At 46.0% G+C, this 22,563-nt stretch overlaps 1 protein-coding gene across 1 annotated transcript in view; it reads left to right on the forward strand.

The window, feature by feature from the left end:
• The window catches only part of bcl11aa (BCL11 transcription factor A a), a 53,056-nt gene extending 36,520 nt beyond the window's left edge, over positions 1-16,536 (forward strand). Inside the window, exon 3 of the mRNA XM_070916550.1 lies at positions 14,288-16,536. Within this exon, the coding sequence (XP_070772651.1) occupies positions 14,288-16,536 (2,249 nt within the window). The remainder of the gene's footprint in view (positions 1-14,287) is intronic.
• Positions 16,537-22,563: the final 6,027 nt, after the last annotated feature.

The following is a 22,563-nucleotide window of genomic DNA, read 5'->3' on the forward strand; positions in this document are numbered from 1 at the left end:
GTGAAAAAAGAAACGAGTAAATGAATTAAAAAGCGCAGAAAATGGAATGAATGTCCCGAAATCACTTGAAAAGACGGTCTGCACACTTTGACGGGGAGTGTGTGTGTGTGTGTGTGTGTGTGTGTGTGTCGGGGGGGGGGGGGGGGGGGGTATGGTTTCTCAATTATCCTTGTTTGGCTATCCCCTTCCGACCTGTGGCTGTATTTACGCGAACGCCCATTTTATCCATGGCTTTTAATGGCATATAAAAAAATCACTTCCCCATCAAAATGCCCTCCCCTAATAGCTTTTCAGAGTTGTTTGGGAGCTGTTTGGGTTTGGTCATTAGTGGACCATGAGAGTGTGTGTGTGTGTGTGTGTGTGTGTGTGTGTGTGTGTGTGCGCGCTCGTGTGTGTATGGTATTTTGGACCCGGCTGAGAGGCGCTACTAGGTTGTCCTAGGTGGGGGTAAGGGTTGGGGGGAGGGAGGGAGGAGAGAGGGGGGGGGGGCATCCAGGCTGTGCCTGTGAGGGTGGGGGTTGGTTAGGGTTTGGGAGAGTTTGTGTGGTGCAGCACTTAGGCCATACTGGGCCTGATGGGAATGCAAGGCCCCCACACCACTTTCCAAATCACTAATGGAGCATCTTTGGGTTCACACACACACACACACACAACCTGTCACATGTATGTAGATGCGCGTACACGCTGTATTAATCCCAACACTGAAGAGGTGCACACAAGTTCATAAATACATTGAAAAAATATAAGGGCCTGTCTTCTGGCTCCGCCCACCACCCTCTCTCTCGCCCTCTTTTTGTTTTTTTCTCCCCTCCGTTGCTTTTCACACTTCTCAATTATTTACTGGCCTTTTTGTCCTCCGCTGGTGGCCAGGCCCCAGGCATATGTCAGTGTGTGTGTGTGTGTGTGTGTGTGTGTGTGTGTTTGTGTATGCAGAAATGAATACCAGCTTCGCACACACACAAACAGAAATGGCCTTTCACACCCATCGCAAGTCTTTCATCATTCAGGAACATTGTCTATACCATATGCTCGTGCTCGTGACCCCCCCCCCCCCCCCCCGAGGAGCTGGAGTGCTGACGCTCCATATTCCTCTGGGACAACACATTGTTGAGTACACATTGTAGTATATGATCACATGTTTCTGGTACATCAAAAAGATGCTGAAGCGGGGTTGTGACATTGCATTTCGGGGTGGGAGCACCCTTTCAGGGAGGGGCAATCTGGCTACTCAACACCAGTTAGATGAAGAGAACTACAGGCGTGAGTCTCTACAGACGCACGTTATAGTGCGATTTAAACCATCCATTAACCACTTGTTAGTGCTTATAAATGCTAAAGGGGTGGGGGTTGAGGCCCAGTGTTGCCGTAAATTTGAACTTTTCTAATGCACCTTTTTCTTGTCTTCGCCTTCAATTGCTCTGTGGAAATCAGATTTTTCTGGCCGTTTTTTATACCTATATGGTCCGCTGTTGCTCTGTGGCAGCAAAACAAAGTATCTGGGTGGGGCGGGCGACTGATACATTATCAGAGCAGAATAAGCCTAACCCATGCAGCAGAGGGTTAATATAGCATTTTTCTTGTGATTTAATATCAAATGGTGTCACTGCATAAAGGAGGTAAAGTGAGTGAAACTCCCCGCGCTCGTCTTTCCAGTGCATCTGACTGGTTTCACACACAAACCGAAAAACTCTCTCCATCATCTGACTTTGGTTCCAGCTCATGCACACCTTGTTTCTCTTGGAGGGCGAAAGATTTCCTTTGGCGACGAGCGGGGGGGGGGGGGGGGGGGGCTTTTCTCCCCAGGAGCCGTCACAGTCGCCCTGCACACTAGAGTGAATTTAAAGAGGCAGGTAAACTGCCGCTCGCTTCGTATTAACAGAGCCATATATTCGGCCTGTCTCTCTGGCTTTCCTTTTTTGTTTTGTTTTGTTTTTCCTCCACCGTCCTCCATTTCTCTGTTTCTCCATCTCCCTCTTTTCCCTCTGCTCTAAATTTCTTTCTCCCCCCCCCCCCCGGCCTGTAGAAAAACACGTCTGGGGGATCGATAGGGCTCTCAGGCTGTAGTGACTGCAGCTCTAATGAATCGGGCCTATGTGTTTGTTAAGTAGACAAGGTTGCGAAGGAGCGCTCGGAGGGGAGTTTGTCTTCGTGCTTTATCCCTTTGCTGCTTGGTCCCTGTATGTAACAGAACAGTGACCGAAACGGGGAACTTTGATAGGAAATTGAAGATTTAGCCTCTCACATGTGTAGCATTTCCCCTCTTTTGCTTTTTAGCGGCTGGAAATGGTGACCATGTCGTTCGATGATATGCGTTATGTTTAAGTGCATCATGCCATATCAGTGGCCTCTGCTTTTGTCATTTTCACCACTCGAGAAGCAGCTCATCCCTCAGAATTTGAACATGCAAGTCTACATGATTCTTTATTATCCCCTGCCAAAAATTGCCGCTGTGCCGGAGTCCATCCTGAAATCCCCTTGTGAACTGTGCACTAAAATCAAATGCCTTAAAAAACAAAACAACAACAACAACAACAAAAAAAAAAAAACCTCCCAAATACGCCCGAGACCCCCGCTTGAAGTTTGAAGCTTTGTTCGACAAAAGGAGAAGGAAGAAAAAGAGAAATCTTGAAAATTCTTGTGTTTTCTGGTTGCAGCTTAAACCGTATCTCTCCAAGGTCGGACAGTGAGACTGTGGGAGGCTGTTTGTGTTAAAAGCAGGATGGCTTGTATTTCCTCTCCTCCCTCCTCCTCCTCCTCCTCCTCCTCTCTTTCTCTCTTTCACCACAAGCAAGAGCTATCTAGGAAAAAAAAGGGGGGGGGGGGGGCTTTTTATCGCTGATGGCTAATAGTCATAAATTTGTATTAAATATGTCCTCTATCGATTGGCCTTGTCGGATGAATACAATTAAAGAGACGGCGCTGAGTGCTTCCCACCTGGGAGGAGGGGAGGGGGGGGGGGGGATTAAAAGAGGGGAGGGATGGATGAAAGGATAGAGGGAGGAAAACGAGGAGGGAGGGATAGACGGGCGAAAGGTTTTTTTTGGCAGCAGCGTGGCGTCTTCGGTCGAGTCGCAGCTTGTCCACATGTTGTGTGTGCGTGTGGGCGGCTCTTGGGTGCGTGTGTGTGTGGCTGTTTGTATTTTAGTGATTCATCTTCTCTCATCATGCTCTTCTTCTTCTTCTTCTTCTTCCTCCCCTTACCCCCTCCTCCTGTCTGTTTCATCGCTGAGTCGTCGGGGGAGAAAAGAGGCAGTGAAAGAGAAGAAGGCGGGGTGGGGGTGGGGGGGGGGGGCAAAATAGGTGGAATGTGGGAAAGAAAAAGAGGGATTGAGGAACAGAAAGGAGAGAGACAGGGAGAGAGGACAGCCACCTGTATGCAATGTTGATGGACAGATGGAGGGATGAAACCAACTGGGCGGAGGAGGGATTAGATGAGGAGAGGAAGCAAAGAGCTGTGTGTGTGTGTGTGTGTGTGTGTGTGTGTGTGTGTGTGGGCCTCCGGCCAGCTGAGGTGTTTGCTCGGCTCAGAGTGATCTCCCACTGTGGTCACTGCAAGACTCACACACACCCTCACACACGCACGCACACACACACACACACACACACGCTGATGACTGAATTGTCCTGCTTGGCAGCTGTTGCAGGTCCCTGCAGATCACTCAATACCAGACTGGCTTTGTGTATAAATGTGTGTGTGTGTGTGTGTGTGTGTGTTTGTCGTCAGTGACCACCAACCTCTTGCTTGTGGCACTAAAGAAAATCTGCTTCCTCTCAGCATGTGCTCTTGTCTCATCTGGGATTTGAGACACAAACGTGTGTGTGTGTGTGTGTGTGTGTGTGTGCGCGCTACCAGGAAAAATAAAGCACATGTATTTTTTAGTAATAACATTAATAATAAAATCCAACCTTTTTGCAATTTGCCACTCGCACTTTAGACCGATTTTGCCCGGACCCGTGTTGCCAAAAGCTAAGGGAGAACATTACATTTCTTTTCATTTTTGTGAGCACTTCGACCGCGCGGAACGTTCTGATAGAACCAAGACACTCTAACTGTCCCACTGAGATCATCCTTGTTGATGCATAACAAATGGTAATCACATCCATTGCACCGACAACAGGCGGAGATCACAAATCACTTGCAGTCACTGACCGTACTTGATTTGACTGTGTTGGTGCCGTGGTGTGCTTCGTGTATGCCGGTGGGTGTATGATTCAGTGTATCGGTGATGCCTATGTTCTCATGTTTGCGTCTGTAGTTTTAGATTAGAGTTTACTCATGTCAACAAATGTGCTATATAAATAAACTGCCATTGCATTTAGTTGTGCAGGAAAGCCTCCACTCAACGTTTCCTGTTGCTTTCAAGCGCTCACTTATTGTGTTGTGACCAGTAAGTGGGCCTTATGTTAAAGCGATCGCATCACTGTGACAACGCTATGGCGCTCGGTCCGTAACGGTGGCGCTTGAGGTGATCGGAAGTTCAAGTGCCACCTATCTGAAACAGGGTTGTTGCACCATGTGCAGTCATTTACTCTCTCTCTTCTAACCAGGCAGTAAAATCTGACCATGACACTTTCCAGTCACCACTGAGGAGCGCAGCAATGCTAAAAGCTACTGATCTGGCCGGTGATAATGAGGATTTGGTCCTCGGCGCAGCTTGGGTGTGCGATGTCAAAGCCACCTCCAATGCCAACTGGACTACGTCCGAAAGTAACCGGCCGTTCGGGCTGCAAAACAACCCTGCAGCGGTGGGTGCCAAGGCTCATCAGACACCGAAACATTTGATCGGCCAACGCGGCGCATTACTGCGCGACACCGCTCGGCTCTGCGGCGAAGGCCGATCCAAGATTTTTTGCCAGAGCCTCGATTCGGCCCCATTGAAATGAATGAGCATGACGTGTTTAACTGTTGCACGTCCGCTGTGTCTTCATGAAATCTTCGTATTTATATCCAAAAAATAAACACCTGGACATTTGCACACAAACTTACAGCAACACAGCATGCTATCTCGCATGTAAACTATGAGCCTGATTAATCAAATGGCTGCAAGAGCCCTGCAGTGACAGCAGCGTCAAAACCAACCTGAAGTGGCCGCGTAAGATCTGATTAGGTCTGCAGCAGACTAGTAGTTGAAGGAAAGTTTCTGCGTTCGGGGGTTTCAAGTAGAAGTCCACAAGCTGAGTCATTCCGTAGCGTGTGTGTGCCTCTTTCAAACCCCATTCTCCCTCTCTGTCTCTCTCTCTCTCTCTGCTCACATAAGTGTTGTAATTTGGATGCTCTGTAATTTCACCATGGTGGTTTAGGGTTAAGTGGAGGCTGTCCCTGCCATCACGAGTACCGGTCCGCCAAATGGACACACACACACACACACACACACAGTCAGTCATATACACGCGCACACACACACACACACACACACACACACACACTGGATCATTGCTACAGTGCGCTTGGACGCTTCTACAAAGGCCAGTCCATTTAATTACATTCATAAACACAGTTTAAAGGACCTGGCTGTGTCATTAGAACAGACTTTACGAGATACATTACTGCGTGTGTGTGTGTGACAAAGAGAAAGAAAAGGAAACTCTGTCACAGGGCAACTACAATGGACACATTGGATGGACACACACACACACACACACGAGTAGGTTACTGGTGAGAGAGTTGCAGATAGCGCAGTCTGTAGCCCGGCGGGGGTTCCAAACACAGAGACAGAAGGTATTGATATATCACACACACACACACACAGGGACAGACGATATTGATATTTTTGCTCATCAGCCGTGAGTGTATGGCTGTTGCGCAGGACCACACAGATACACACATTCTCGGGCACATCCATGCACACACAGCATGTAATCAGACAGGCTCGATAATCCATTGTTGTTTTTGGTAATTCAAATGCGTTCATAGTTCTTTCTTCCATAAAAATACCAAACGATTATTGCCAGGCCGGGAAGCTTCTATTTGCAAGAGTTGTTTGGAGCTTTTTTAAAAAAAAGTTTTTTTTAAAGTTAAACGAATATGTTTTTTTTTCCCAGCGACAGCAATGTTTGCTTTTCACCTTGGTATTCAATACTGAAAAAATCTGACAACTCTAAAGTTGATTTAACATCTTCATCTTTTAAAGATTTATTTTTTCCAAGTTTCCAGTCTTTACTTCGCAGAACTTTACTTTTGTTGCAAGATTGAGATGTATTGGTGAAGTCCAACAAACGCTTTGACAGGACTCTCAACAGGGACACTAGCACACGCACTCAGCAATTCCTTCCGGGGGGAGCCAGTAGCCCTCGAATTGCACTGCAAGGTGCACACCTTAAGGGTTCAGTATGCTAGATTGCATTTATCTTTTGAGTGTCTTTGTAGTCTTTAAGCAATGAATTGCGGCTATTGGCGCACACTTTCGGTCAGTCCCTCCTTGTTGCACTCCCTAAAAGTGGTGAAGTAGCTCTCATTCTTCACTAGTAGTAGTGAAGAATGAGAGCTTAAAGGAGAACTTCAATCCCTGCCTACTTTCACACCTCTGTATGCCTGGCCAGTCACTGCGTAACGTGGGCACGCTTGCTGGATTGTCCGCCTCGTAAAAAGTTACAAAAGTTGCCATTAAAGCTGGTTAGATCGTGCCTTTGTTTGAAGTATACGAGAGGTCCTCAGGACGCGGCGCTGTCCCCTCATAATGCCATCGAACAACATCTCCGAGAATGGTTTCTTAAACACCTAGATGAGTTCAAAGGCCAGCGGATACGAACGCCACAAATGAAGCCTCGTCATTCGCCAAAGGCGTGGAGTCATTCCTTAATCGAGGCGAGGTCGACAAACGGTTGAGAAAGCAGTGCGACTGCAGGACAAGGAACACTGATCGCTACTTCTTATTCATACATTGGAAGGTAGTTTCTTTCATGATTACACAACCATTCTTTGCATCTGGATTGGCATGCTCTTCTCGTAACTGCAGCGCACGAGGAAGTTGCTTTGATCTAGCCTTCCGACTTGTAGCCAGTAATAGAGGCTGATTTCCTCCCAAGCGGAGCTCCGCCTTTTCGAGCAATTGCAGTCATTGTTGTTGTTGTTTGACTGCATCGCTCCCTTCGGCGAGCGGGCAGGACGCCGGCTGCCACTGTCTGCATTCCAATTGCTCGCCGTCCAGTTTTGCGGGAAAGCTTCGGCATAAGAGGGGCAAATAATTGGGGGAGAGGAGGAGAGTGCAGATCCCACTGGAAGTTGAATTTAGCCCAGTGCATTGGTATGACGGTCTATGATGATGCCAAATGCAGCAATTACAGGAATTTTGTGACAGTTTAACAGGATGCCACCCAAGTATGCAGCAATGTTCTTATTTTCATTGGTAGCCCGGATTTCACAACAGCCTTGCTTTTGAACTTGACCACCACGCGTTTCTGAGCTTAACCGACAGGGTTTTCAAACGGTTTCACACACGCCGCCCCAAGGTTCGCTGAATTCCCCCAGCTCAAACAAGAACATGCAGTCCTGAAATTAAAACATTAAAAAGAGCCATAATGAGGGTAAGAAGATTTTCACATGACAACAACGATATGGTTAAGTGCTTTTGGGCGGTATAACCGACTGCTGGGATAGACGCAAAAAGCCACAACTGTTGCACTTTAGCGGGTGATGATGGAGGGAGGCAGGGAGGAAGGCTGGGTTACGACAGTGGAGTCGATAATGTCCATGTCCTGCAGAAACCATTTGAGAATCATTTTCACCGGGATGGTTTGCGCCCAGAGTCATGGAAGAGGTTTTACTTAAGTGGGACAGTGTATCAGTTACAGTACGAATGCATAGTGGGAGTCATGCGATATGAGCTCGAGCGCTGATCAGCGTGCAGTTATATGTGTCACCGAAAAATACATATGGGTTATGACAGAGGGAGAGGGTGAAAACAGACATGAGCAGAACTCATTATCGCACAATGATTATATTCATATTATTTCACCCATTTTCACCCATCATAATTAGGTGTGATCATGAGATTATTGCCCGTATGACAGTCTCCGAGCTCCTTGTAATTTCCCTTATTTTAAAGAAATATTACATCCATTTTAGTGGGATTTCCTTCTGTTTGAGCCAGGTATTTAAAAGACAAACGTTGCATTTGCCCTTTAACTACCGCAACAGCATTCTGCGGTGAAATGAATACTGCCACAATATCATAACCATTTTTGAGCTGGCAGAATCAGAATCAGAATCAGAATCTGATTCTGATTCTGATTCTGATTCTGATTCTGATTCTGCCAGCTCAAAAATGGTTATGATATTGTGGTGCAATTCCTGTTAAACTGTCTTATTTTAAAGGAATATTACAGTAATTCAAGCGGAATTGCATTCTGTTTTTGACCAGGCACGTTAGGAATAAAGACATGACATCAAAATCGTGTTTTCTGGTGAAATGTCCAGGTACCCCTTTAAGGTAAAGCAGGAGGTGATCAGGGGCGAGGGGGGGGGGGGCGAGCGGCGATGCCCTGATGTAAATATAAGCAGCAGATCCTGAAAGCCTGAGGCTCAGATAGAAATCCCAAATTGTATTAAGGGACATTGTCCCTCACTCCCAGGATGCGTACCTAATCCGGTTTCAGCGTTGTTCCATTACCACAATTACTATCATCTCACCCAGAGGTGGACCCAGCCAAGGACACCACAGGAGAGCCAACGATGGGTGGAAAGAGAGGGGGAGAATGGAGGAGGCAGGGAGGGAGGGACGTAAAGGAGACAGTCTCATCTAGTGCAAAGAGGGAAGGACGGAAGAGAAGAGAAACAGAGGGAAAGAGAGGGAGGATGGCGAGACAGAAGGAAGGAAGTTACAGAGAGAAATGAACACAAGGGATGGACGATAAAAGGAGAACAAATTGAGAATGTAGAGATGGATAAAAATTCATGTAAGGCCAGTAAGATAGTGGTAGGTCTGTCCTAGCTGGTAGCCAAGACCTGGCATCCATTTTTTTGTTCCCCAGCTGGTCGGAGAGAGGGATGTAATGGTGGCAGACAGCTAATTTACAGGACAGAATGACTGGCGGAAGAACAGACAGCTATGCAGGCTGACGTTCTGAGGTGGATTCAAGAGAACTACGCCTTAAACATGCACTCTCTTCCATATAGTACCACAAACAGGCCCGATACACCCCCAGAACTGTTCTGCACGTGCCGCATTTGGCGTCTCTCCGTACGCGGTTACATGTTCCAAACCTGCTCACTCGAAAATCAAAGCGGCGACCTTTTGGTTTTGCTTTCCCAGAGCCGAACGGATGTGCGTGCATATGTTTTTCGTGGAGATCAGCAGTCGACAAAATGTATGTTCATGCAGACATTTGTGGACCCTTGGGGGCAGTCATGTGTCCTTGCGGCAAGTTGGATGCAGAAAAAAAACAACAACTAGTACTTCTTGTCAGCGTTCACCATAGAAGAACTCATTTAGACTATGTGGAGAACAGGGGGGTCTTTATCGTTGAGCCTTTAAAGCAACAAAACAAAGTGACTTTTGAGGTGTATCATTTTACACTGTTGCTGCTATTAAGACCTGCAGGACCCCCCCCCCCCCCTCCTGATGCATCAGGGCACTGGCATTTCATTGTGACATGAACTCTGTAGCCTTTGTTGTAGTTGCTCTTTGCATAAGACAGCACTGGTTAGCATGGCAAGCTTAAGGTGCTAATGAATTCATCTTCACTATGACTGCACACACAAAATAAAAAGTTTGAGGTTTTTGGTTATTGGTTGGCATTTTGGCTTGACCAAGCCCCCCCCCCCCCCCCCCCCTCCACCCCCACCCCCACCCCCACCATCTGGATGTACAGTGCGTCTCCTCAGTTTGCTGCACTGGCTTTATATCAGCTCCTTTAATAGCCATTGGATCAGAGTGCTACACTTCCTTTTGAGAGGGATGGATTGAGCCAGGGGAACACACACACACACACACACACACACACACACACACACTCTCTCTCTCACACACACACACACACATACACAAAGGAGTCGTGAAACATGAGCCAAGCCGCCTCACTGCCTCCCTCTCCCATCTAGCACCACATAAGTGTCCAGGCAATGCCCTTGGCTTAATAGGGCTTAATGCCTGTGCTTGTCACTGTAGCATGGCTGGTATTGAGTGTTAGGACATTTCTGAAACTGTGCGTGTGTGTGTTCTCTGGAGTCTCACTAGTGCCTACATGGCTTTGACATTTACCCCAGGTAAAGAACCGGATGCTATTATTTACCCCCATCTTCCCTCCCTCCCTCCCTCCCTCCTCTTCCTCCCTTAACACCCCTGCTGTATCCCAGACCTAAAAGTTGCAGCAGGTGTTTGTCACGTCTATCCAAACTTAAACCAGAGGGACCGCTTCTCCCATCTCACCCCGTTCGTTCCCTTCCCCCTGACTCTATCCATCTTCACCTCCCGTTTCTCCATTCCGCTTTCTCACTTCATTTTTCTACCTCCCAGTGGTGGAGAGTTTGCCTAATGAAGTGGCTGATGGGAGTATATTACAGAGAGACAGAGTGGAGCGGTCGCCTACTCTAAAATCCATTAACCTTATAGTTTCAATCAGCGCGCAGACAAGTCTGAGCTGCGAGTCAAAAAGGAGCGCGTGAGCTGGAGGAGTCACACCATTGTGCCTTGCACTTGTTTTGCCCACATCTTTGCCTGAAAACACGAATCCTTCTTTTCCTCTGCATTATCGCTGTGCTGCCAACGTTTTTATGCTCCGCGCGCCTAATGTTCATCAATTGACAGCATTTTCTTGGGTGACGCAGATTTTGTTGAACACAGAAATCTGGGCCCTGTGCATGTGCGGCCTCCCTTTCCACACATCCGTTCATTTGGAGACCGATTCTTTTTTCCTTTGCAATTGTGTTGAATGAACCAAGGTCTCACACCCATTTTGGCTTATGACCTATAATAAAGCTACTTGTTACCTCCTGTCACTAGTTGCACATGTCTACCAGGTGTGACCACCGCAGAGTGAGCTTTTGAATATATTCTTAAAGGCCCGGAATGCCTGAAATCATCCAAACATCCCCAAAAAACAAAACAAAGACTGGTATGAAACAGTATGAAAAATAAGACATAATTTCGTGTGGCAGAAACATGTTATTTCTCTGCTTTCCTATCCCATTAATAATCTTGCAAATCCTCAGATTTGCTTTGCAATTATGCAAATATACTTTGCAGTTATCGTATTACTGTAAACCATGTGCACCATTCAGAGGAGGGAGGGCCACCGAGAGGCTCTTATGTTATTTTAGAAAATAGTCTGTCAAACTATTTATTCAGCAAACACTAATACTAATATACTTATTCTGGGCTTCTTCCATTGTTGGTTAGTTCACTGTTTCCCCCACTGCCATGCATCCTGAGAGGAAGCTTTTAGGGCGCTTGCAATACCAACGTCCTTACCAAAAGTTATGTTTTGTAAATCCTACAGTGACTACCTCAATTTTCCACCATTTTGACTCTCCAACAAGACAAGCAAGGAAATTATTATTATCAGGGAAATTAAGCCCCCTACACATCCACCTGGGACCTTTGCCACCCTGCAAATGTTTGCTTGACTTGTTTAGTTTGCAGATGTCAGGCTTGTCACTTTGGTGAGAGGAGGCTTTTCATGAGAAACGTGGCTGCTTCACTCAAAGCAAAAAGAAAGGCGCGTAATCCGGTCAGCGAAGGAAAGGAGTGCCCCCATGCTGGATAAATGCTGGTTCCAATATGAAACGCAATGTGTACGGAAAGGATAACCCATCCCCTGATTCAACCGAAGGGGGGAAAGTGCAGTGTTACTGTGAATACGGTCAGTGTCCAAGGACTAGAGTGGTTGAACCAGAGGGGGAAAGAAAAAAAAAAAAGATGAATAAATGAATGAAGCCTCCCTGGTCCTGATAATGCAAATGATATTCACAGGGTAGATCCTATGCAGGTGGCCACAATTATTGGCAATTTGTGCCGATTTTAATGATCCATAATTTAGCTGCATGCCTCTCCAAACTGCTGGTCACGTGGGATAAGTGTGTGTGTGTGTGTGTGTGTGTGTGTGTGTGTGTGCAGAAAGGGAGAGAGGGAGAAAGGGAGCGACGGTCAAAAAGAAGGGGGAGGAAAATTAAGGAAGGGAAAGAATGTTCCCCTACGCACCGAAATGCACAGACAGAGTTTACCACGAGCACGACGAGTGTTGGTGTGTGCGTTGTGAGGAAAGCGTAGCGTGAGGACAATTACACCCCTTTTAAATACACACACACACATACACACACAAGCACATACACACGTTACCTTTGCAGTTATGTGTTGAATGAGTTTCATCCCCCCCCCCCCCACCACAACCTCTTTGACTCTCTCTTTCTGGCTATTAGAGGTAAATTGCAGCGTGCGGATGTATAAAAGCTTCGGCGTAAACCATGACATCCTTTTAGTATCACTGCTAATTTGACATGTTCGTTCTGCCGGTAATTAGCAGGTGATACATCCCAGGTTTTTTTGGGTTTTTTTTTTTTTACGACCCACTTTACCTGTTTACATGTTAATGGGACGCTTTGTGATTTATTGTTTCACGACACGTTGTAGCAAAATAGCTTTTTACCACAAAAAAAAAAAGAAAAGATAATTAGCATCAATATTACGACCCCTAGAATGACACCTGTTTATTTATTCTGATAATAATAACATTACAGCCTGCTTTCATTTATCATGTGTGGCAACATTTGACATTTTTTGGATGTTGATATTATTGTTGCAGTTGCTATGCCATGAATAATTGTCTTTCTATCCACGCCTAGAAAGTAACCTTTCACAAAGATTTTAAATATTTATTTTTTTACATTGGAGATATATTTTTGGTCGTCGTTAATGGATTAATGACTTAACTTTTGGGGTCTCCTGATATACCTATGTATGTAAGTATATGTTATATAATTACATACATGGGTATGTAATTATATGTTCTATATATGCAGCTGAGGAAACTGATAGAACAGTGCCTATTAAAGTTCCATGGCAGCCTTCCCTCACAGCGGCATTTTCTTTCGAATGTGACACAAATGTGTAAACTTGATTGCGTGTACATCCATTTGTGTCTTCTTCTTCGTGTATGTCTGCCTGTTCGCTTCGTCAAATGCGCCCACATTGCACTGTGCTTAACAACGGAGGGCTCAGAATGGCGGCGACGGGGGGGGGGTTCCTCTGTCATCTAATCTTGTAAACGAGCTGATGGCCGTCCGTTCGGTCCCCTAATGAGATTACACATGCACTGCGGGTCCCACCACAGGTCATCATCGCCGAGGCCATTCAAAGGCAATTATTGTTTTAAATGTTCCTCTCGCCGCTGCCTCAAAGTGACTCGGCATGCTTCACTGAGGGAAGGAGCTTTGAGGCAGACTGAAGGGGTTGTTTTTCCTCTTCAGTTGGAGCCTAAATGTTTTTACGCTCCCACTGTTTTACTTCCCTCAGGCAGCTGGGGTGTTCTGTTCTGTCGGCGTGCACGGGGAGCGTGTATGTGCGTTTGCCTTGTCGGGTGATCGGTGTTGGTAGAAGTATGAGCAGCACATAAGGGAATATGACTCTAGAATACAGTGTTCACGAATAAACTTGCATACATTAGATTATTATTCGTTTGTTGCCAAAACACAAAATCATTTCTGAGACGGTATTTACTGATGGGGTTATACATGGAAACAATAAATCACCAGTCTTAACCTTTTCTCAGCTGTATTAGAAAAACACTTCCTGATTCGTCCGATACCGTATTTTCTCTAGTATTGATGCTGTCGCTACAGAAATGAGGAAACAGTAATTTAATGGTCTAAAGGATTCTTCTCCGTTGCCCCTCCTGCATGTGTGTGTATGCGTGTTTGTCAGCGGGCCTCTGTTTTGGTAGATCAGTGGGAAGTGGTGGTCCGCCGGGATAGCCCTGTTTCTTTGTTCTCCTGCTGACAATGGAGGACTCACAGTCAGTCTAAAGGGAGAAATTATGTCCCAGAGCAGTCTGGGAGAAGAACAAATGCACACACACACACACTACTTCTCACATGCTACTCATGTGGGGCATGACCTCAATAAGATCTACTGTTGTATTTGCAAAGCCCTCAACACCATGTGCCGACCATTTTTAAAAGCTGTAACAGTTAGGCCTAAGGTTAAAAAAAAGATTGGTTCAGCCAAGTTGAACAGAGTTGTCCTTCATGAATTTCATTCTGTACACAGTCCTATTTATGTACAACTGCTTGAATGTTTCAAAATGAGAAAAACAAAATCCTCCTAACCCTATTCTTTCTTCTGTGTCACAACAGGCAAGGAGGAGCCGACCACCTATACCTGCACTACATGTAAGCAGGCGTATGGCAGCGCCTGGTTCTTGCTGCAGCATGCCCAGAACACCCACGGCTTCCGTATCTACCTGGAAAGTGAACACGGCAGCCCTCTTACCCCACGCATGGGTGGGCCTTCCTCCCTTGGTGGGGGCGCAGATTGCCCCTCTCAGCCTCCTCTTCACGGCCTCCATCTGCCTCCTGATGCCAGCCCCTTCAACCTCCTCCGCATCCCTGGCTCTGGCTCAGGTGGAAGGGACAGCATCGGAGTAGGGGGTGGCGTTGGTGCCGGTGGCACTGCTGTTGGGGGCCATCATCAGCGTTTCCCTCCCACGCCACCCCTCTTTAGCCCCCCTCCAAGGAACCACCTGGACCCCCACCACCTGAGCCCAGAGGAGCTGGTGCTGGCAGCCCACCACCCGAGTGCCTTTGACAGGGTGCTGCGCCTCAATCCTCCTCTGCCCCTGGACCCCCCTCCAACAATGGACTTCTCACGGCGGCTACGGGAGCTGGCGGGCAACACCTCAGGGTCCACTCCCCCGCTATCCCCCAGCCGGCCCAGCCCCATGCAGCGCTTGCTCCAGCCATTCCAGACAGGAGGAGGAAATGGAAGCACAGGAGGTGCAGGGGGCAGCAAACCTCCATATCTTGCCACTCCACCCCCTCTTCCAGGCTCCATGCAGTCACCTGTGGGTTCCCAGACCACTCCTCCTACCCCACTCCCCTCAGCAGGGGCAACACCCTCCTCCACCACCCCCTTGAAATCAAAGTGTTGTGAGTTTTGTGGCAAGGCCTTCAAGTTTCAGAGTAATCTAATAGTGCATCGGCGCAGCCACACAGGAGAGAAGCCGTACAAATGTCACCTGTGTGATCATGCTTGTACACAAGCTAGCAAACTGAAACGCCACATGAAGACACACATGCACAAATCCTCCTCTCCAAACACAGGCAAGTCAGAAGATGGTCTCTCAACAGCATCGTCTCCGGAGCCTGGAACCAGCGAGCACATTGGCAGTGCAAGTAATGCCCTTAAGTCAGTGGTGGCCAAGCTGAAAAGTGAGAATCACCGCATGCTACGTGAGAATGGGGAGGAGGAGGAGGAAGAAGAGGAGGAAGAAGAAGAGGAAGAGGAGGAGGAGGAAGAGGAGGAGGAGGAGGAAGAGGAAGGAGAGGAAGAAGAAGAGCAGAATGGAGAGAGGGCAGCCAGAAGAAACAACAGTTATCACTTTGGTTTGAACCTTGAAGCAGCACGTCAGCATGAAAACAATGGTGGTATAGGTAGCCGACTGGGAGGAGTCGCTGATGAGGGGTCCATCCCTCGCTCATTGCCTGAGGTGATGCAGGGGATGGGTCTGGCCGCTAGCATGCAACACTTCAGCGAAGCCCTCAGCGCACACAAACGGAATGCCATGGCCCAGGAGAACCACCTGCACCACCACCTCAACCGAGACCATCACCACAATCGCAAGATGTGCGATGGGGACACTCATGTGTTGGAAACAGATCGTGGGGAGGAGGGCTCTGTCTCGACAGTCAATGGGCGGGGAGCATCCCCTAATGAATCTGCCTCTGTTGGCCTCTCTAAGAAACTGCTTCTGGGTAGCCCCAGTCCACTCAGTCCTTTCTCCAAACGCATCAAGCTGGAAAAGGAGTTTGACCTGCCCACTCCCACAATCCCTAACACGGAGAACGTCTACTCCCAGTGGCTGGCTGGCTATGCCGCCTCTCGACAACTCAAGGACCCTTTTCTGAACTTTGGGGATTCCAGACAATCGCCCTTCGCCTCTTCGTCCGAGCATTCTTCAGAGAATGGAAGTCTGCGTTTCTCAACCCCTCCGGGGGAACTGGACGGCGGTATGTCGGGCCGCAGTGGCACAGGCAGTGGGGGCAGCACACCACACCTCGGGGGTCCCGGGCGGCCTAGCTCCAAGGACGGCCGCAGGAGTGATACTTGTGAGTATTGTGGCAAGGTGTTCAAGAACTGCAGTAACCTGACTGTGCACCGGCGCAGCCACACAGGAGAGAGACCATACAAGTGTGAGCTGTGCAATTATGCTTGTGCCCAGAGCTCCAAACTTACTCGCCACATGAAGACCCACGGTCAGGTGGGCAAAGACGTGTACAAGTGTGAAATTTGTAAGATGCCCTTCAGTGTCTACAGCACCTTGGAGAAACACATGAAAAAATGGCACAGTGACCGTCCTTTGAGTACCGAAATAAAGTCAGAGTAGAAGGCCGAACTATGGGACCTTTTCCCCGCAGCTATGTCCGCCATTAGTCCCCTGTTTATTCCTAGCCCCTTGTAGATTTGCCCCCACCCTAACACTCCACTTTCGCCAGTCTGGTGGAAGCTTAAGACCATGTGCTCTGCACCAGCACACCCCGTTTCCATTACCCATTGAATGCATGATCTGTATCGGGGCAATACTCTTGCATTGACGCAAAACTTCGAGCCTTTCTCTTGTGCAATAATTTACATGTTGTGTACTATTTTTTTTTTTTTTTGAGTTTTCCTTTTCCATTTTAAGAATTAGTCAGCATGCATAGTATGTTTTTGCTAATCAAAAAAAAAAGAAAAGAACTTGTCCCTGGTTGGTTAGTTGTTGAGTAAATGTGTTGCTGTTTTTCTCTTGTTCTGTTTTTTCTTTTTATTCTTCAAAAAGAGAAAAGACAAGAAAGATACATCCATGCTGCATACATTCTGTAACACATATCATGTACAGCTTTGTTTTGTAACATGGAAAGTGAACAGTCTTTGATTTGACCCTCCTCTTTACAACCCTGGAAATGCACTTATCCTGATCTTTCTAAAAGACGCCATGTTCATACAGGGTTAAAAGAAAATCATGCATTGGCTTGATGACTAAACTGAAAGTAACGACAGCCTTCAAATTTCTTTCAAAAAGACAAGGGTGTGCTATAAGAATTCAATTTGTACTATCATTTGGTAGAATAAGAAAGAGTGCCTTTGATATCTCAAGACTGCATTGGCCATAATCTTATCTGGTATAAGTTTGGGGTCACATTAGATAAAGCTAGAAGCCACCCAGGAAAGGTCCTTGCATCAAGCACCTGACTGCTCAAATGGACTGTGACAACTCATGATGATCAGAGAGTTCTTGTTAATCATCATTTAGCTACCTATTACATGTTCAATAGGCTATCTTTAATATGTGGATTTCATGGCAAGCATGGTACAAGCAGTATTGTGTATATCTGAATTATTTGTAGTTTTGTTTCCGGTAAGGAGGTACTTTTGAGATAAAGGTAATCTGTAATGTACAATCCTGAACTTGAGGGATACAGCGCGTTGCTGAGAAGTGTCAATGTATCTGCGTTAGCACAAACCTACAACGCTGCTTCGATATGTCAGTGTGTGGAACAATGCATAAAGTAATATATGAGCTCCAAGTGAGGCTAACTTTATTTGAGAGCATTGAAATAACTACAAGCTAGACAGACAGAAAGCTACACAGAACTGGAAGCTAGGTACGTATTACGGGGATCAGAGGCAAGCTCTTTCACATTTCTAGTATCAAAATAGGGTCATTGACTGCGGAAAAAAAAGAAGACAGAAAGAATTGCAAAAAAAATATCTCTAGTCCAGGGCTCTTGAAAAGAGTGAAATGCGATAATTTTAATCAGTATGCGTAGGCTAATGCAGGGCACATTTTTTTGTTTGCTGTTTGCTTTTTAACCCAAAAGGTTTTTTTTTCCTTGTTGAGTTTCATCCAAGCTGTTCATAGTATAGCACTTGTCACTCTGCCTGAGAGTACGTACCGACATCTCTCTCGCATTTTCCCACACTGATGCAATGTTGGTACGTGGGTGGAGTCTAAAAGCTCGCTTGTCATTTATAGGACATGAAGTGCACTGTTTCAATTTCCCCAGTTTACACGTTTACGCTGAAGGGGGAAGACGCTGTTGAAATGCCGTCAGATGACGAGGGTCCCATTGTTAAAAGCAGTAAAAAGATGAGACACATAATCTGTTGCCAGCAACCCCAGCCTCATGAACTTTGACCTTTGTACCCTTGCCGCTTCACCTTTGACCATTTGTCAATTTGTTACCCCCAAGGAACCCCAGTGCTTAGCCTGGGCTGAAAATTCACCCTGTCGGCAAGGTCTGTAAATTAGAAGGTTTGACGTGAGTCGAATAAGAAACCGGTGCTCCTACATGGTCGCAAAACGGATGCAGCTCTCATTGGCCACAGCAGCGCCAAACATCCACATTTAGGAGCTGCATTATGACTTCGGCGGTCATCTACACTTGACTAATCTATAGACCTTGCTGGCTCGACAACAGACACTCAAATCTTGTTGCTCACACTGCGAGAATCTGTTTTTGTATAAATCTTCCTTTAATTATAGATATGAAAATAAACGTTTTTTGCAAATAACACTCCACTATCTTTAAGGGGAAACTGTATTTAAGTTTTGTTGTCGTTTCTCTTTTCCTCAGCGTCTTGGTGGTGTTCAAGACTCCGATCACAGTATATATGAAATGATAAAACAAAAAAAGACGAAAAAACAAACAAAAAAAAAATTCTGTGATGGTTTTGTATTTTATTTTGCCTTGGCTCTTCACAGCTCTTCAGGTTGAAATACAATTTGCATTGGGGAAAGGATTAAGATTATATATGAATATATAATAAAGAACTTAAAATATAGGAAAATGCACACTCATGTCGATTCCTATGCTTAAACACATTTATGGTCTACTTTTTCTGTATTTCTAGAATTGTATTTGAATTCAATGTTCACTTAGAGTAGGCACTATAGTATTTATATTGAGGCTCGTATTTTTAACTGTTGCTTGTTCTCTCTAAAGGTATTTACCATACCTTTTTTTGGTAGTGGAAAAAAAAATCCCAAGCTGCCACGGTATATTTTTTTAATTTGGCAGGATAATATAGTGCGAATTATTTGTATGTTTAAAGAAATAAAAGGAAAAACCCCATAAAAAAGCAGCTAAAGTATGTGGCATTGGGAGGCGCCGCGGGCCATCAGATGGCCGCCGCTCTGTTTCCTGTCCACAGAGGTGGTTGTACATATCTTCTTTAGGTTTTTGGTTCGGACCTCCTTCCCCCCTGCTGCCATTCTTGTATGCAGTAATGCAAGCTGACGTCGGCCTGTTCTGTTGTGTGCTTCTGTCTCTCACCCCTCCCACCTGACTACATTCCAACATCAAGAAGAGAGGAAAAAAAAAAGAAAAAAAAATCATATGCAGTACATGGATTACGAAAAAAAGCGTCAAAATAAATACATTTAAAAAGAAATTAAATGTTTTGCAGTTTTTTTTCATTGCCAAATACTAAATGGTGCTTTATATTTAGATTGGGTATACTTTCATATGCAAAGCATATCTAAAAATGACCCGGGGGACGTGGAGAAGCCTGCTTGAGTTGATACTTTTTTGTAAATGGCAATGCGGAATATTTTGTTATCAGCCTTTTCTATTCCTATTCTGAGAGCTGTTTGTTGTAACTTGAACTTGAACTTTATCTTTTACTATGGGAGTTACTATTTATTATTACCTATATGCTCTGTTCAAAACAGAGATATGGAGTGGATCCTTATTTTTTTGGTTTCTTTTTATTTTGTTTTGTTTGTTTTTTTTTTTGGTTATAATATAATTTTGGATTTCTTTTGTAATGGTGGCCGATGGTCATTGGACAAACCTAGCTCTTTAATTTCTGTTGTACTTGTTTGGGGTCTCTGTTCAGTTGTATTGGGAAAACCACTGTCTGTGTTTTCTGGCAGATGTCTGCATAATCCTGTTCACACACCCATTTTGTCCCTTTATCGAAAAACAATTAATAAAAAAAATGAAAGTATAACGGCACTTGTCGCTTATCTCCACTGTGTGTGTCAAGTTATCTCAAAGAGTGTGTGCGTGAGTATGTGTGTGTAAGTATAGCCCATCCTAGAGCCCATTGGTATCGTCTGCGACTGCACAGCCTTTTTTTTTCCCCTTACATGTTACTTGTGATAATGTTTATTTCTCATGAATGACTTGAAATGGAAGAGCTTTCACAAGCCTGCATATACAGACATGTAGTCCCCCATCCACCCCCCCACCCACCCCTGAGTGTATATATGTGTGTTTAAGGTGTCAGTGATGACCTGCGCGGGGTGTTTTCTTAACATGCTTTCTCTAATGAGGCCTCAGTGTCACGCACTGTTTCTTGAACCCAATGAACTCAGGCCTCCACCCCCAACCTCACCCTAGCCCTTGGCCCTGTACTGTATGTACTTTATCTCTTTGTGTGTGTGTGTGTGTGTGTGTGTTAGAGTGTGTGTGTGTGTGTGTGTGTGAGCAGTCATTGTCTTGCCCAGGAGCGGTGGGAGGGCTAAACAGGTGGATATTCCAGTGCATTAAAACTTCTAAAACAGACACCTGTGTGTCTGCGGTGTCATCCTACCTGTTGGTCGAGACAGCCCAGCTGTTTGTAGCGCATGCCTATGTGTGTGTGTGTGTGTGTGTGTGTGTGTATGTACGCGTGTGTGTAGGTGCATCACACTCATTTCACACTTTTGCTTGCACGCTATCTCAGAGCACGTGTGCCATGCATGTCACTCCTCAAAGTACAGTACAGTATCTGTTGCCTTTCGCTGTCAGTCACACGCACTCACACACACACACACACACACATAACATATAGCATATGAGCATGTATATGGTCCTCCTCTCACAGAATGTACTTAAGTAAATATCATTATGTCCCTCCGTTTGCTCAGTAGTCACAAAGCCTCATAAAGCTGTCAGGATCAATCAGTGCTATGTCCTCCAACCACCGCACCCTTCGGTTCAGCTCTCTCGCACACACTTAAGTGTCCTCAGAAAGCATCAATACACCTACTACAGGCTCCAAATATAGGATTCAATAAGGTGGATGTGATTTAGTGTGGGGATGCAATCATTAAGGAAGGGTAAGAGGTGTGAATAGAGCCTCTGTCTAACTCCTTTCCATCCAAACTGACACTCCTCTTCACAAAAAATATACAAAATGCCACAGCATATATATAAGTATTATAAGAAACCATTGAAGGAAGCCTGCTATATTGTCTTAAGGCAGACATATATAAATCACCTTACTAATTTCAATGGAGGCTCACTGTAGTATGCACCGTGCAGCTGTATTATGTAAAAAAAAAAAAGAAAGAAAAAGATGATAAAACAGATATCGGATCAGGCTCATTGTTAAAGAATCCGACTTTTCAAAAGAGAAAAGGCTAAAAGAAGAGGCTCAACAGAGGCAAAGGCAATGCCCGGCATAAAACAAGACACTTATGTCATGCAGATACGTAGGGCATTTTTTTTCTTTTTACTTTGTGACGCACCACAGAGGGACGGGACGCAGGTTATCGAGACGCACGGGGGATGGGGTGGGGGGGCGACACTTTCTCTTCTTATACTGCTGAGGTGCCCTTGACCAAGGCGGTGAACCCCAGCTGCTGCAGGAAGGAGTGCGGTGGAAGACTTGGGCCTTGCTGGGCGGCTCCCAGGTGTGAATGCGTCGCACTGTTTGAATGCAAAGCAGGGTGTTTGGCCGAGAAAGAGCACAGGACCTTGTCAAATCTCCCCGCAAGAATAAAGGCTGCGAAAGGGCGCAAGGAACATGTGTAACTCAAATCCAAAGCCATGATTTTTTTTCATTTATAATCCGACTTCGTCTGCCGAGCTGCCTTGATGCCCCCCCCCCCCTCCGAGAGCTGACTGACTTTGAGGAGATTCGGCGTCGCGAGAGGTTCAGGTGTGTCGGACGTGGGAGAGCTGTAAGCCTTTATTTCCCTCCTCTGGACCCACAAGTGGCGGCAGTTTCCTCTTTACTCCCTGTTAAACAATGCAACTAGCCACCAGCAGCACCGCCTGGGCAAATAAAACAAATCAGCTCCATATTTTTCTTAACTTCCCCTCTCTCTCTCTCTCTCTATCTCTCTCTCTCTCTCTCCCCTCTTTCTGCGATAAATTCATTGAGTTATAAACCCGTGAAGCGTCCAGGCCTTTTCTGCTTTACTGGGGCTCTCCTGTGCTGGTTTATGTGAAAAGCATAATGCATTTGTCACCGTTATAAAATCTATACAACCATGACCTGCAGTCCCCCATAAACTCCCATGGATTTGTCTTTGGCCTGCGGGGTTTTCACAATAAAAGATTCTCCAAAGAGAAAGCATGTTTTCACGCTGCCCTCGTCACTGCGTGGCCTTGACGCGGCGCAGTTCCAATGGAATCTCGATTAAGAAAAGGAATGTATA

The sequence above is a fragment of the Enoplosus armatus genome, chromosome 12 (genome assembly GCF_043641665.1).
Source record: "Enoplosus armatus isolate fEnoArm2 chromosome 12, fEnoArm2.hap1, whole genome shotgun sequence".
NCBI lineage: Eukaryota > Metazoa > Chordata > Actinopteri > Centrarchiformes > Enoplosidae > Enoplosus > Enoplosus armatus.